Source organism: Acipenser ruthenus, chromosome 3 (assembly GCF_902713425.1).
Source record: "Acipenser ruthenus chromosome 3, fAciRut3.2 maternal haplotype, whole genome shotgun sequence".
NCBI classification, from domain to species: Eukaryota; Metazoa; Chordata; class Actinopteri; order Acipenseriformes; family Acipenseridae; genus Acipenser; species Acipenser ruthenus.
Window position 1 is genome coordinate 15,906,729 of NC_081191.1, and position 17,425 is coordinate 15,924,153.

A 17,425-nucleotide genomic window follows, 5' to 3' on the forward strand; every position below is an offset into this window, starting at 1 on the left:
CAAGTTGTGGTTTAAAGCAGTTGGAAACAGTTGTATTTATTATTTTTCTTGCTTTTGGTGAACAATATGGCTCTCATTCCTCCCACTCACAGACTCAACCTTCTCTCTCAACTCTCTTGCCGCCAGTTCCCGCTTCTCGCTCGCTGATTGGTTGTGTCAGACTTGCTCCCACCCCCCCGCTCAGTCACTGTGAGCACCAAAACACATAGAGAACGCTAACAGATCTGAACAAGAATAACACAGTTTACAAACACACATTATTTACAATTATTTACTGAGTACTCCTATCCCCTTCCGCAGTCCATAATCAGGTCCATTCCCACACTGTCTTGCAAATCAGCTTGCAAATCAGCCCTACAAATATCATAAAGTAATTAAAGGAACACAACAAGAAACACAACCCAATTTGTTCTCTGAATTTGAGGGATTAAAAATAGATTATTTAAAAAGGGGACAATTATTAAAGGGATATCAAGATTATTTCATTGACAATGGTTCTGACTGAGTAGAAATAAATGTGTACTCCCAAAATCTATGGAGTGGCTATCTACAAACATACTCAGAAGTGATACATACTGTATACTGTACAGTGAAAATAAATACTGTATATTATCTACCATCATAAAAAAAATGTCAATGTATTGTATGCTGGATAATAATAGTAGCATCCAATTATTATTATTTTTTTATTTAATGAGACGTTTTTAAGTGTTACTGCATCATGTATTTTTTCGTATGCTTCTATATTTAAAAAGAGAAGGGACTTTCACAGTCCTTAACAAATCTGATCTCGTATTAATAATATAACGCACTATTGCTATGAAGACATTGACTTTAAAACGCATTTTGACACCACTATGCGTTAACAGATGTAGTTGGTCCCTCTCGCGCCCCCATAGTTTGATGTTTACTTAGCTGAAATACGTAGTTCAAAGTCGAACTTCAAACTGGACTGAGGGGCGCACAGAAAGATAGCTGTGTGTGTGCACAACAGTAACACGTAGGTTTGTTGATATTTATTTAAACTCCTACATGGCATGTAACCAATAATTTCCTTTTAAATACTGATGCATATATCTGTGTATGTTATTTGAATGAGTGTCCAGAAACAGACCACATAGATTAGGTATATATCTCTGTGTGTCGGTGTCATTATCTTTACACGTCTGACTGGTCGATTTGTCGGTACGACAATTAAAATTAATTTTTTACTTTTTGAAAATGGTCTGATTATGTCGCTCCACATGGTGGATTGTTGGGGTTAGTGGCTGAGTTAGAACAAACAGAACAGATACACGAATTAATTTATTGGAGTTCAAAACTGCATATATGAGTGGTTAAAATATCTCTGGTAAAAAGAAATAACATGTACATATAACATTGCTTGCAAAGTTATAATCTGCGGTTTAATGTAATATGTCTCATGTAAATAAACACAGAAACGAGAAACGCAGAGAGCTTCACAACTCCCAGTGCTTGACGATTTTTGAAGGAGATATGATACTACAGTACATTACATTCCTCGTGCTTACTGAAGGAAAAGGTACTCACAGCACAAGTGTGACCAAATAAACAAAAATGTACAAACAAGGACTAGGTCAAGGGCATTCCTGTGCTACAGTAGTTTTGTCATGAACACTACTGTCTGTTTCAGCTTCAAATCATTTCAGTGATCTTGGTACTGTACTGTATTATTATTATTTTTATTTCATGTCAGTCAGTTCATGTCAATAAAGGACCTGCATTTCATCTCAGGGCTGCATTGTTCTAATAGGCATCTAAAACTTGCAAATGAGAGACAGTTGCATCTACATACAAACCTCTAAGATACTGCATCAAGTTAAATCCAGCTTCCAGTGCAGCGGTGTTGCACGGTACAATAAATTGGGGTCATCTTGTATTCATCTTCTTAAGATATGTGATGTCAGGTGAGGTCTGTGTCTGTTCTGCAGTCCAGATTTCTCTGAATCAATAAAAAAGGGAATTGGGTCATTCCATATGAAATCAATCAAAAAATGGCAATTTTTCACTTGATCGCCTCTGATTTTGATAAACTTTTGCAAATATTATCTTTGGAAGAAATGGTTACACTGTGAATTGTAGGCCAGAGTGACCTACCTTTCATGAGATACAGGTCATCAAAGCTTGACCTGGTTTGGACTCCCACCCTACCTTTAAGAAAATGTATTGTGCCTCAACTAACGGCAGGCACAAAATGAAACTTGCAGGAAATGTAGATAAGGGTCTAGGCTACAATCTATCAAACACTGACAAACATCTAAGGTTACGTGATTTGACCTAGGTGAGGTCAAAAGTCACAGAATCACATAACTTTTTTTATCTTACACTTCACAGAACCCGTAGAATGAGAAGATAGTACTATTTGAGAGCTTTAAAACAACACCAAAACTACCTTGTGTCAATTATGGAGGAAGTTATGACCATGGAAAGGTTGGGTGGGGGGGCCAAAATGGGTCAGCTTTGATGAGCTGTATTTCATGAAAAGGGATGTCACTCAGGCCTAAAATTTACTCTGTAGCCACTTCCCCCAAAGGCAAACATGATTGGACATTTTTTTTATCACAAATCAAAGGAGGTCGAGGTTTTTGGTGATTGATTTCATATGGAATGACCCAATTGTCGTACTGTATCCATATCATGAGGCATTGTGCTCTGCAGGCATACTAAATTATTATATTCAACAAGCTGTACACCTCCTACTGTACGCTGTAGGTCTCTAGACACATGACATGGTCTCTTCCACTACAGTGTTTTTTTAATATAGGGCAGTGTATTGCAGTCCAAGTTATGTAGTGCCCAAACACAATGTCAAGAAGTCATAGAGAAAAAGTACTTATTTCAGATGTAGTTATCGTCTGTGCACATTACTTGCCATTTTTGTGTGGTAGAGTTAACCATGAAGCATCCATACAGTAATAAATGCTTAAAATCAATTCTACAAATGAGCTGTTTTTATCTTTCAGTGTATCTTGATGAAAACTGTAATTGATGGTGGTTTGACCATCAATTATATTAAATGCATGTACTGTGTCCATGACATGACAAAAGTAAAACTGATCTTAAACATACTTTTTCCCTCCCCTTTTTCATAGGTCATTAAAGAAGGAGCAAGTGAAGGATAAAACAATGAATACACTTCTTGTCACAGTTTTAGCCTACCTTATTACACTGTGTAGTGGTACAACTTCGGATATGACCAGCTCTGTTAATGAGAAAACATTACAGGAAACAGCAAGGGAGATAGCTAGGTATTCTGAAGTTGCTCTGGATATCATTAATCTTGCTGTTAGTGGCAAAGCTCAAAATCGATCCTATAACAGACTGGCTGATTTCACAGATACCATAGGAAACAGACTGAGTGGTTCACCGAATCTTGAACTTGCCATCAAGTACATGTACAAAGCTCTAACTCAGGATGGCCTAGAGAATGTCCATCTGGAGCCTGTCAAGGTTCCTCACTGGGTGAGAGGGGAAGAGTATGCCATGATGCTGGAACCTAGGAATCACAGCATGGCCATTCTCGGTTTGGGAAGCAGTATTGGGACCCCTTCAGCAGGTAAGAACCATCAATGTCCTTTTTTAAAGGTCCACTATGAAAGGTGCTATATAAAAATAAAGATATTATTATTATTATTATTATTATTATTATTATTAGTGAATAAAGCTTCAACATGGTGTCATTAGCACATTCCCAGAATTGGTAATAAATATTACAGTATTTTGATTTGCTTTGTTTGAGTTAATTTGCAAACACTTGCAGTTCTTTAGTGTAATATTAATTAACATTGATTTGCACTACATGCAAAATCTAAACTTCATGTGTCATCTGAATTGTGACAAAGGTGAGATTAGGCTAACCTATGATCTTTTTCCATTCCACCAATATCCATTTCAATGAAGCAATGCTTCTTGTAAAGCAATATCTACCATTGTTATGTTGAAAAACTGTGACAAGAGTTCACAACAAAAGTGATGAAATCAGTAAAATGTAATTGCTTTGATAGGAAATAGCTGAAGTGTTCCTTCAGTGAGGTATTTACTCTTGGCATTTCATATATAATGTTTATGTAATCCTCTTGTAATGAATGGAATTGCTTTGATATATGCTTTACCTTATATTACTTGTCAGAATATTTTAGGATTTAGCCACATACATGACGGGGAGGGGGCAAGTAGATTTTTAAGAACAACAAGTAGATTTTTTTTCTAGCATTTTGTCCCTTGGACAAGATTTTTTTTTTTTTTTTTTTTTTTTTTTTAATTGCACACCCCTGTATATACTTATACAGTACCATTGCCTGCATTTCTGTATCATAACACCCTCCCCAGTAATGTTGTTGAAGCTGACACCCTGGGATCCTTCAAGAAGCTGCATGATGAGATTCTGGGATCAATAAGCTACTAACAACAAAACGAGCAAGATGGGCTGAATGGCCTCCTCTCGTTTGTAAACTTTCTTATGTTCTTATGTGATGCCTGTAAATTTGCACTTTTTTTCATAATTAACCTAGCTTTACTGGTAATAATAATGAACATAAACGCTTCATTTCTGGATCCACCTTATGCATTAACCTATATCAGATTTGAATCCCCTATAAATTCATATAGTTCAATCAGAAGTTATATAGCAGTAAAAAGCCAAAATGAGCCATTGGGAGTGGAATTGGGCTGATTAGAAATGAGGATGGGCTCCCGAGTGGCGCATCCAGTAAAAGCTGTCGCTACAGTGTAGGATGCGCTCTATAGCCTGGACGTCGCGAGTTCGAGTCCAGGCTATTCCACAGCCGACCGTGGACGGGAGATTCCAGGGGGCGGCGCTCAATTGGCCGAGCGTCGCCCGGGGGGAGGGAGGGTTAGGTCGGCCAGGGTGTCCTCGGCTCACCGCGCACCAGCGACCCCTGTAGTCTGCCCGGGCGCCTGCAGGCTTGCCTGTAAGCTGCCCAGAGCTGCGTTGTCCTCCGACGCTGTAGCTCTGAGGCGGCTGCACGGTGAGTTCGCAGTGTGTATAGAAGTGGGCGGCTGACGGCACACGCTTCGGAGGACAGCGTGTGTTCGTCTTCGCCCCTCCCGAGTCAGCGCAGGGGTGGTAGCGGTGAGCTGAGCCTAAAAAAATAATTGGGCATTTCAAATTGGGGAGAAAATAATAAAAACTAATTGGCAACGACTACATTTTTAAAAAAATTAAAAAAAAAAAAAAAAAAAAAAAAAAAAAGAAAAAAGAAATGAGGATGTCCTTTCCAGATTTTATTGTGAGCCAAAGTAAACTTAGTATAAGACCCATCCCTGTATTGCAATATTCCTCCTACAAATACTTTTACCCACCAGCTAAATACCCACCAGCTAAATATAAATAATTGTGACACTCACTCTGATTTTATTTTAAGTACCTGTTTTGCATCTTGGAAACAGATAGCACTGTTTCATGCTGGCAAATGCCACTTTGCTGTTAAAAAAAAAAAAAACACACTTCCCACAGGTCTTACAATGTGGTATGCAAAGCAAGGACTTTTCTGTGGTCATATAATGTTTCATGTGATCCACTCGACCTATATAAACTATGTGCAACTTCAAGTTATGTTAAACTATTCATCAAAGGGGCATGATAGTGGGAGCCTCAGAAACAAGATGCTTTAGGCCTTGTCCACACTATACATTTAAACTGTATTAGTTGCTTTTAAGATTAACAATGCTAAATATGGTTAGCATCTACACTACAGAGTGTTTAGTACCATATTCCAGAAACAGACTTGAGACAACCTTAAGAGGTTTTAAATTAGATTGAATCAGGTAATGCGGTTTGTCAGAAGTGTGGACGGTGTTATACCAAACAACATTTTTTGTGTATCCTCCAATGTCCCAAAATTATCTTTTGATATGTTTGGCGCATGGACATTGCAAATACAGGCACCAGAAGGCATTGAGAACGACTACAAGTACAGCTTCACTGTACACAATTTTTAAGTCTTATGTTGTAAAACAATGGATCGTGGAATGATGTGGTCAGATGCTGAAAGCAAGGCACTTATTGATATATGAATCGATGAAAGAGAAATTCAAAGTTCAAAACTAAATGCACACATTTATGATAAAAACAAAAAACAGCAACATTCTTTTAATAATTTATCATGAGTTAAAGCTGATCAATGTAAGTTTTTAGAACTTGTTACAACTTTCTAAGAAAGGTAGTGACAGTAACTAAGCAGCAACTAAACTTATTTATTTAATATTGTCTACTTCAGTGTACAGTATTGGTTTTAACTTTTCACATTAAATTGGAAATCTGTTTATTTGTACCACAGCTTTTAAACAAACTGACAAAGAGTTGAGAGTCTGTGCTGATCGAATCTGACTCAAGTTCACAAAAATATCGACTTCAGTCCAAATATGGACTTGAGTATAACTGATTACCCTTATGATCTACTGTTTCATCGGTCAAGGTTTATGCTCAGCTGCGCATAGTTTTTCACCAACATAGGTTTAAGCTGATCAAGTCAAGCAACCCTTGAACCACCCTCTAAAATAAGAGACTGCACAATACCAGGCAGTATTATTTTTAACCTAAGCACAGCATTAGAATAAGCGAGTTATGCCCAAGGCAAGAGTAACATTTGGTTTTGTGAAGATTACATTCTGATGATAACTAAATGTGGGGAAGGGAAAATGTGAAAACAATCTCTTATTTACGCTATATGACCCTACCCTAACAACTGTATTAATAATAGGAGGCAGTGCGGTCCAGTGGTTAAAGTCCAGGGCTTGTCACCGGTTCAAATCCCTTCTCTGTCACTGGTGGTCACCGGTTCAAATCCAGTTCAAATCCCACCTGACTGACTCACTGTGTGACCCTGAGCAAGTCACTTAAACTCCTTGTGCTCTATCAATGTCCTATTGTAAGTGACTGCATATAATGCACAGTTCACAGCCTACCTCTGTAAAGCACTTTGTGATGGTGGTCCACTATGAAAGGTGCTATATAAAAATATTATTATGCTATATAAAGATATTATTATTATTATTATTATTATTATTATTAGTGAATAAAGCTTCAATGTGGTGTCATTAGCACATTCCCAGAATTGGTAATAAATATTACAGTATTTTGATTTGCTTTGTTTGAGTTAATTTGCAAACACTTGCAGTTCTTTAGTGTAATATTAATTAACATTGATTTGCACTACATGCAAAATCTAAACTTCATGTGTCATCTGAATTGTGACAAAGGTGAGATTAGGCTAACCTATGATCTTTTTCCATTCCACCAATATCCATTTCAATGAAGCAATGCTTCTTGTAAAGCAATATCTACCATTGTTATGTTGAAAAACTGTGACAAGAGTTCACAACAAAAGTGATGAAATCAGTAAAATGTAATTGCTTTGATAGGAAATAGCTGAAGTGTTCCTTCAGTGAGGTATTTACTCTTGGCATTTCATATATAATGTTTATGTAATCCTCTTGTAATGAATGGAATTGCTTTGATATATGCTTTACCTTATATTACTTGTCAGAATATTTTAGGATTTAGCCACATACATGGCGGGGAGGGGGCAAGTAGATTTTTAAGAACAAGTAGTGTTTTTTTTTAGCATTTTGTCCCTTGGACAAGATTTTTTTTTTTTTTTTTTTAATTGCACACCCTTGTATATACTTATACAGTACCATTGCCTGCATTTCTGTATCATAACACCCTTTCACTGATCAAAATGCTGACCTTTTGAAAACATTTAAGGTTACTTTCCTTACTTTAATAATATATTTGAGATGTTTGTAACCAGGGACTGTATTAGTCAGATATGTAGTGGTGACATCATGGTCAGTTACAATAAACTTAATTGAAATAAACTATTTTAAAGCTTTTTTTGCTACGGAACCACAGTAAAACCAGCCCCCAGTGACATTTATTTATACTAATGTGTTTAACAAAATAGTTGTGGACGTTTTTAAAAATAATAACGTATGTTTTTTTTGTAAGGAAAGTATGCTTTCCTTTAAGAAAAGGATAACGATATCTCTTATGCAATTATATGTTTTACACCTCAGGTACATTTAAAAATGGTTTAAAAATAATAAGTAATATTACAATATCCAAAAACATAAATATGCAATACCAAGAAAAAAATTTAAAAAAAAAAAATCGCTGTGCAAAATGAACAGTGCAAGCAATTCAAAAAGGTGAAATGAGCTTGAAAGACTTATGTAAAAAAAAAAAAAAAAAAAAAGCTGTATTCTTGGAAATGAGAATATCCATACTTAACGCTGCTAATTAAAAACTGATTACAATATGCAGTTTACAATATGCAATATAACCTGTACTTATGGTCACTTGAGTTTAGCAGTCAACTGCTATAACAGTACAGTTAATTCCTTAATGGTGCTATATATTTTACAATGCATATGAGTGACAGAGATACCTTCAAAGCAGCCACAAATGTACTTCATTACCATATGTGCTTTGTAGAATTTGTTTCCATGGCTGGTGAACTGTAAAGTGCATGCATTCATTCGAAAGCTTTCTCAGTTGTCTCCCACTTATCAGTGTGTCAGAGAGCACCTGTTTTCTGGGAAGTTAATAATAACGTATTTTATTGGTAAAGGTTAATGAAAGGCGATCCTTTCATTAAAGGTCAAACACGTTGTCTGACCTTACCAGTTTCCATACATTTTTTATCATTAATTTATCCCGTGAGAGGTGAATACACACGTAGGGTAAAGTCTGTCATTTTTATTTGGTGTAGACCATGCTTACGCTATGGTTAAGTTCATCAAGTATAATTTCTGCTGTGGAATTCTGATTCAGTGAAGAATTTGTAACTCTGTGATAACCTTGTTTGATTTTAAGTCCTCATTTAGAGCTTTCTCCCATATTGATCTTTTCACTACTTGGAGCAGCAACCAGAGAGACATTATTTCTGTGGGGGTTCACTGCCACAACAGTACAATCTGAAATCCCAAAGAACACATGTTGTTATAATGTATTGTATAATTTATCTATAATGCCTTATTACTATTTGTTGTACATAATCTTCTTTTGAAAATAACTAATTCAATATACTTAGATTTTTCTATGGCATTTTAAAAACCTTCTTCAACAGATACTTCTGAGATACTTTATAGAGTGTGTTTTTAACACGTTTCAGGCATTAGGCTAACTGTATTTAACTGTTTTGGAGAGTATATTTCCTGTGACCAATTGTAGTAGGCACATGTCATCAAAAGCTCCTGTTCAAACACATAGTTGATCTCCTAGTGTGTCAAAATACACTAAATGCTAGCTTTGCTTATTGATTACATTTAATATCTTATATAGAGGTATTTTTCAGTCTTAATGTATCTATATAAAGCTGTGGTTTTCATCAGTTACAGAATCGTGGATGGATAGCTACAAGGCCTGTACAAATGTGAAATAGGCTACTTTGAAACGTCTACTAAAAAAATAATATGCCAAACTAGATCTGCCAGGCAGTTTTATAGATTCCAAGCTCAGTACCAGTTGGAAATTTTGGCAAGCTGTAGCATTGCAGCACAAGTGTCAGCAACAGATCAGTTTTATTATTATTTATTTCTTAGCAGACGCCCTTATCCAGGGCGACTTTTGTTACAAGGTATCACATTATTTTTACATACAATTAAATTATTTTTTACACATTATTTTTACTTACATTTACCCATTTATACAGTTGGATTTTTACTGGAGTGATCTAGGTAAAATACTTTGCTCAAGGGTACAGTGGCAGTGTCCCCCACCTGGGATTGAACCCACGACCCTCTGGTCAAGAGGCCTTTTTATTTGTATTCTATATATATTTTTTGCAGTTCTGATGTTGTTTTTTTTGTTAAATATTATTTTGTGTTTCTGGCAATAACTTTGTACCTGCTTGCTCACCTTGTGAAATGATTTCCCTACCGGTAAGTGCAGAACTTCCCTTCTATTTTCCCAGTAATGGGAAGATTTACATCCCTGCAGGGAAGTAGTTGATTGACTTGGACCTACAGCTATTGCTGTGCACTACCCTCCGTTGAACCAGTAAATGGAACCTGTTTTAGATTAGTTCAATACTTGTGTCAAATATCATTCTAAAAACCTATAATACCTCTATCTACAAAATGTAAGGAAACTTATCTGCAGTCATGGTATGAGAAAAGAGCTTGAATTACTGAGGTTAAGCTTTGACAGAGAACAATAATCAGAAGAGACAGGCCAAAATGAGTGTCAACACAGCTTTCTTTGGTCCACGGCTAGATGATGTTAGATAATAATTGAAAATGTACTTCAGCTAAAAAAAAAAAAAAAAAAAAAAAAATCTGTTATTGTAGTACATCCTAAAATCTCAGCTCAGTGTGAACCAATGTTAAAGCCAGGTTGTCCAGACACAGTCAAGGACAATACAACATTTTCCTTGTGGTGGCTTAACCACCGAAGGTGCTACTTACTTGTTATCATTATTATTATTATTATTATTATTATTATTATTATTATTATTATTATTATTATTATTATTATTATTATTTATTTCTTAGCAGACGCCCTTATCCAGGGCGACTTACAGTCGTAAACAAAAATACATTTCAAGAATCACAGTACAAGTAATAATACAATTAAGAGCAAGATAAAAATACAATGACTTTGGTTCTAGCAAGTACAAGCATGACAAAATACGATTCAGTAACGGAGCAGATAACAGTGTCAGTGATAGTTACATCAGGATAAGAACCTCAGAGTCACCCTGGACCCCTCCCTCTCTTATTCGCAGCACATCTCCACTCTGGCACGCACTTGCTGTTTGTTCCTGAGCAACATACGAAGAATCCGACCAAGAAAGTTCTCATGCAAGAACATATTACTGATTCTTCATATTAATTCAAATAATAAGGTCATGTAGTTTTGCATTGCTCTTCACTGAAAGCAGTAAGGTTCAAATGAGTGAATTTAAACTCATTAGGTCCCATTTGCTGGTAAATGTAAACCTTTTTTGTTTGTGTACAAGCTTGTGCTATTCAACTGTAATGTGTTTGCCTTCATACAATATATTTCAAATGTGTAATTTTCCAAGCGGCTTACAGTACATTACCTAATGCTAGTTATTCTTCGTTCTCTCCAGTCATTTATTCCTGTCATCATATCCTTAATAATCACAAACTGGGGATATTGGATTTATATCAATGAGTCTTTAATGCCAATATTTACTTTTTGATTTGTTTGATGTCTTAGATTTTTTGGGGGGTGGGGGTCATGCTAGTGGTAATGATTTACTCTTTTTACATACAGTGGAACTGTTGCTCTGATCACATTTATCAGGACTGTGACCCCAGTATTTTCCGAACTGCAGTCTACCTCAATGTATTTGACAGTTCTCCTAGATAATAATTTCATGTTCATTAAAGTGCTGTAATTTGGTTTTTATGATTCATGGGTTCCAGCAGCAGTAAGGAAGGCACAGTCTAATCTTATTATTATAGATGTCATATTCTAGAAGAAACTAATGTAGGGAAAAATTAATGGTAGGTTTTGTAATACAGTCACTTGTTAACCCTTTCATTTTCATCAGTTTCCTCAATCTGCATATTTTAGATGAAGTCATTTCTTCTTGTGACGGACTAGCTTGAGAATTTTTTTTTACTGTTTTACTGCCACCTCAGATATATTGCACTTTAATATTCTATTCAATTTTTGTTTCTCTGTCCTTAAAGGGCACACCTGCTGATGCCATGTTACTGTATATGTTTTCAAACATTTTTTGGGGGGAGACCCTTTTTAAAAATAATTTTGGATGTGGACCCCCAAACTAAAAACTGAGGGCACAGAAAAAGACTTCTAATCAAAACGTTTTAGTATTTCTAAAAACTGTGGAAAAGGCAACACAGTACAGCAGCGAAAGAAAAATGTTTAATGTGTATAAAGTATCGCAAGGCCTGTTTCTCAACACAGCAGCGAAAGAACATTTTTCTGTTTTACAAAAGAGTTTCTAGAATTTCCTTGGAACCTTCTGGGCAGCCTTTGCAGATCCCTGGATCCCACTGTGAGAACGACTTTGAAATTTTACTGTCATAACATCTAGAAACAATTGATATTTTGTTTTCAATTACCAGACAGTGTGGGGAAGCAATTAAAAAGGCAAACAGAATGCTTGGTTACGTAGTCAAACAGGAAGTAATGATGAGGTTTTGTATAATGCACTGGTGAGACCTTACTGTGTTTAATTATGGTCCCCACAATACAAAAAGTACATTGTGGCCTCAGGGAGAGTCCAGCGAAGAGCAGCTAGACTAATCCCTGGGCTTAAAAGAATGAGTTTTGAAGATAGTTTAATGAAACTGAATGTTTTAGTCTAAAACAAAGGAGGATTAGGGGAGACCTAAAGTTGAAGTTTGAAAACTCGCCACTTATGTTTTTGTGCCGTTCCAGTAAATTCATATTTAGGACTACACCACTGTCTGCTGCTCCTGGCTATGGCTGTGCACGGCAACAAAACAGGGTGTTCCCACCAGACCAGGGGTTAATTATAATTACAATTACAGCATAATTGTTTGCTGAAATTGCAATTACAATGCTGTTTTTTTAAATTACAATTAGTTACAATTATGCTACAGTAATTGTAATAATAATTACAATTACACTAAAAAGTAACATAAATAGCACCACACATTGACATGTTTACTTTGTTTATTCTACCAAGCAGTAATCACAGGTACAAATACACAAACATACTATATGACGCTTTTTCAAACAAAGGGGACCACTAAAAGTGGTTGAAAATACGAGAAGAATGTTCACTCAATGTAATACTGTGACAGGCTAGCTCTAGGGGTGACGTCAGGCCAGAAAGGAACACACAGACAGGCAGTACTGATGAGTGAAACTGAGATGCAATGGCTGCACTCAGTACATTTATTAAACAAACAAAAATAAAAGGTTGAACAAAACAGAACACGGCACTTTGGGCTAAAATAAATAGACGAACAAAACGACAAAACAGTAAACAGACAGTGAACGAACAGACAAACAAACACGGTGAGTCTAAGCAACTTATATTTACTTTATTTTACTTTTTATTTTCTCCTTCTCCACTCACCGAACACACAACCCGGAGTGAATGAAACATGCATCTATATATACAATCGTGCTGGGATTCAATTACCAATTAATTATTCACTTGAATCCCAGCACGTGAACTAAATCTGTGCAACTCCATGCTCACATATTATTAAATACTTTAAATGCACGTGAAGTGAAGTGCAATCCCTGTGCCTAAATACAATTATACATTTTAAATAACTTGTGCTACACACACCCATTTATATCCCGTGCAGCATTATCTATACACCAACATTAACACACCACACGCAACATATAACACAGAAATGCACACAGGGGCGGGGCACATTGCCACAAATACACAACATGGAACTTTGAATGATTAAGCTTGGAAAGGTGTGTTATTGAACTGTAGTTGATCAATTATTTGTCAATTATAAATACAATTACACAGGTGTGCCAAGGTCCAGCTACTATTACAATAACAATTACTTTGTCGTGCATTACAATTGCATCATAATTGCAATTAATTACAGATTACGCACTTTCAATTGTAATTGACCCCAGGTGTGGTTTCCACTGCTCGCCCAAGAGGCTGAGCGCTGTTGTCTGGTCAGGTTTTGTATTGCATACTCTTTGTAGCCAAATTGGCTACAAAGGAAGTATGTCATCACATAGCCAGGATGTGCGTGTAAAGAAGAAACCGACAGGGAAATTGCTACCATTGTTTTTTTTTTTCATTCCCTGCTTGTACTAGAGTTTGGGTTATTTAATTAAATTAAAATTAGATGTTTAATAAACACGTATTGAATTGCAAACGTTCTTACAGTAGGACTTCAATCAAGCTGTTTTAAGGTGTTTTATTAGTCTATGAATTAATAGAAAATACGCAAGAAACACTTATTATATATGGATTTTATCATACGCAAATAAGTCATCGCAACAAATGTTCTTTCAATTTCAGCTTCCATTGCTTGGACTGCTTTGTTCTAAATGCAGTGTTACTGTCGGTTTCTTTAAAACAAAACACAATACAATGCTCCAGTGACCTTTGACAAGCGACTAGAATTTCCGAGGTTGTCCAGGTTTGGAAAAAAGCACTGAAACGCTTTTTTGATTTCAACAGCCAGCCGTGGGCAGACGAAGCATGTGGTGCCAGACAGTGGAAATAAGGCATTCGTCGTGGGCACTCACATCAGCGATTGAATGTGGTTACTGTCCATTGGAACAGTGACAAGATGTTGTGGAGTTAGGTTAAGCTAAGCAGTATCAAAGATAGTGAAAACCTCATTTTGAGTGTTTTACAAAAAATATTCAACTGGCACTTGAAATCCTGGCATACCATTCTAATACTGACTTATATCCTTTCTCAAAGTTTTCAACTTGTTTTCAGTTTGAATGTGGCTTTTGACTTCCGCGTTGCAGATCATTGAAAGTCTTTCCACATGATCACTGTCTGATATCAAAGCTGGAATCAAAATTAAAGCGTAGTATGCTGTCTCCAGGCTGTAAGTTATAGAAGACCATCTGGTTTAGCAGTTTATTCAGAGTTCAGACTGCTGTTTTTTTTATTTTCCTACACGTACAAATTTAATTTCATTTCAGTAAGATGTACAGAGCTGTCTGACCTGTTTGGAGGGAGATTGCTTTGTGCTTTATAGGATGCTGCTCTTTTCTTTCTGTAAAACAAAGTTGTGGTATTTGGGCAGACTTCTTATAGGTTTCTTGATGCAGTATTTCAAGTAATGTCAGTGACTTCCAGCTTAAAGTTTTATGCACAAGCGAGACTTATTCATTTATGTAAAAGCTTGTGGGTGATGGGATGAAATTATCCTGCTTGTTAAGTTTCCAAATGTGTCAATTTACTGATGAAACATTTTACAACATATTCCCCTTTGCATTTGTAATGGTTTACAACAGTTTACCACTGTTTTTACCAGCCATACATTACCACTGTTTACATTACTAGGCTTTATTACACTTTCCTACACTGTTACCTTGGTAAACTTGTAAAGGTTCATCAGGGTTAGCATTTTACTCTGAAGAAGCTAGAGGGAAACTTGTAGAATGTGCACCACAGGTGCACACTGCAGCCACAAATGTTCTGTTTTAGAGGAAACACCCACACACAGTTTGATCTACCTCAGTCATTGTCTGTGAATTGCTGTAAATTAGCTGAAAAAAAGCCCTGTAAAGATGACTTTCACACTCTCCTACAGGAAGACTACAAAATTCATGGCCAGTTTTTCAAGCTGTATTGAGAATTGGTTTAACATGCTTTTTCCTACTTGACACAGAGAAAAACATACTACACTATACCACTGTACTAAATTCATATAGGGGGCCTCATTTACAAAAGGGCGCTAAACTTTATGATGCGCGATAATTGCATACTGTGCACGTTAATGATTTCCATATTTACTATTGGAATTTTATTCATTATCGCGTGAAATAGTGCGCACTAATTTTATTTTACCATACTATGGTAATCAGAATGAATATGTGATTTGTATGGTAATGCATTCTGATGTATTTAAATGAGCATCCAGCTCACAGTAATGAGAGGAGCTGTATTCACGTGGTATTTAGTAAAGGATGTTAATTTTAGTGTGTGCATTAAAGTGATCATTTATTAGTGCGTATGGGAACTGGGCTTTAACCACTGATAGGCGTGCTGTTTTACACACACACACACACACACCGTAATGTATGTGAAAATATCTATATAAATTGTATGTAGGCCAATATATTCAAATATACTACTCAAAACACATTACTAGTCAATAAATATGCAGGCACAGTTTCAATCAATTAATCAACATATTACTTAATGTATTTTGTAGTACAGAAATAGGCAGATATAACTAGAAGCAGCTTTCCTAAAACATTTACAAAAAAAAAAACTCAATACCACAAATGTAATATAATGGGGAAGAGAATTTTATTTCAATGGAAATCTCAAACAGTAAAAAAAAAAAAAAATTGATGTCAGACTATATAATGCAATATCTCAATATTTAACTATATTCCAAAATATAATGTTTTTTAACAGCACTGAAAAAACAAAGATACTGACAAGCTGTGAAAATGCAAAATAATAAACATATATGAAATGTACCTTTTTATGACTTCTGTCCGGACACTTGCCACTTATTTTCTCACATACTTGAATGCCCATTACATGCTGTAAGTCTGCAACTTTTCCATATAATGCCTGTTGATGCAGAATCCAGTGTAGGAAAAGTGGTACTTCTGCATTTCTTTCTTTATTTTTTCCAGCTAGCCAGTCCACTCTTTTGTCCAGTCATATGGTGCACCTTCTGTTGTAATCCCAGTTACTTCCTTCCAAGGTAATTCTGCACATCCCATGGCTCACTTGAAGTTAAAAAAGTCATTTCTTGTGGTTGTTCATGGCATCCACAGCACTTTTCAGAAAAACTTTTGGTTGACTCCATAGTTTCTTTCATTTCCAGTAAACTCAAAATACATTGCTTTGTGCAGCATGTCATAGTGACGTTGTATGTTATAATCTTTCATAACTGCAACTGTTTCACTGCAAATCAGATATATTGCCTTGCCGCCAAAATTATTCATTTCATTGCACAAATAATCATGTGGCTAACGATTTTGGAATCTTCTGTGTTCCGCCTCCACCTTTCACTTCCGTGACATCTCCAAATACTTTTTTGCTACTGATTTTAAATTTTACACAAAGTAAAATAAATAGTTTAAACAATCCTTCACTTCGCTATCCTAATCAAAATTATGTGTGCTGTGTGTGTGAGGAAACGGATCCTGTGTGCTATTTGTTGGCTATTTTATTACCTCTGTGAGCTGTGATTGGCTTACGTTGTTGAATACGCATGTTGTATTAAAGAGCCGGGTTGTTTTAAAGAATTCCAAAACGATACACTACATTAATGGAATTTTAGAAATTAATGGGCAGGCCATATGTATTAAAGGAGAAAGGAAAAAGGCTTTTATTTTATTTTTTCACATCAGACAAGGAATACATGTTAAAAGGAAAGCAGTGCAATTTCTCTTTACGTTGCCTGTACCTGTCCTCTGTTGAGTGCTGTGTCTGTTCATTGCTCATTTTCGGTCAGTGTAAGCCACCTCCACCTTCACAATAAGCCACTGACCAAAAGGTACGCCAGGACTGCTGGGGCTTTTGATATCACGGTGGTCACTGGTAAGTCTCTGACATTATCGTGTACATTAAATTAATGCTCACAATACATGTAGCGTGCACAGTACGGTATGTAAATTAGCCAAATACTATGCAGGTAAATGAATGTGTTCTCTGTTAGTAAATGTAGTAGTAAATTTAGATTTATCGCGCACATTAGGCTCACTACTTTATGTGCACGC

General features: G+C 36.1%; 1 protein-coding gene across 2 annotated transcripts in view; it reads left to right on the top strand.

The window, feature by feature from the left end:
- The first annotated feature begins 903 nt into the window (after nucleotides 1-903).
- Nucleotides 904-17,425, top strand: part of LOC117394707 (carboxypeptidase Q-like) — a 142,236-nt gene continuing 125,714 nt past the window's right edge. Inside the window, exons 1-2 of one of the 2 annotated variants that reach the window (XM_033993191.3) lie at nucleotides 904-1,000; nucleotides 3,114-3,577. In XM_033993191.3, coding sequence (XP_033849082.3) covers nucleotides 3,148-3,577 — 430 coding nt within the window. In that variant the 5' untranslated portion in view covers nucleotides 904-1,000; nucleotides 3,114-3,147. Of the gene's footprint in view, nucleotides 1,005-3,113; nucleotides 3,578-17,425 lie in introns of both variants that reach the window. The other variant, XM_033993192.3, reaches the window with a different exon arrangement.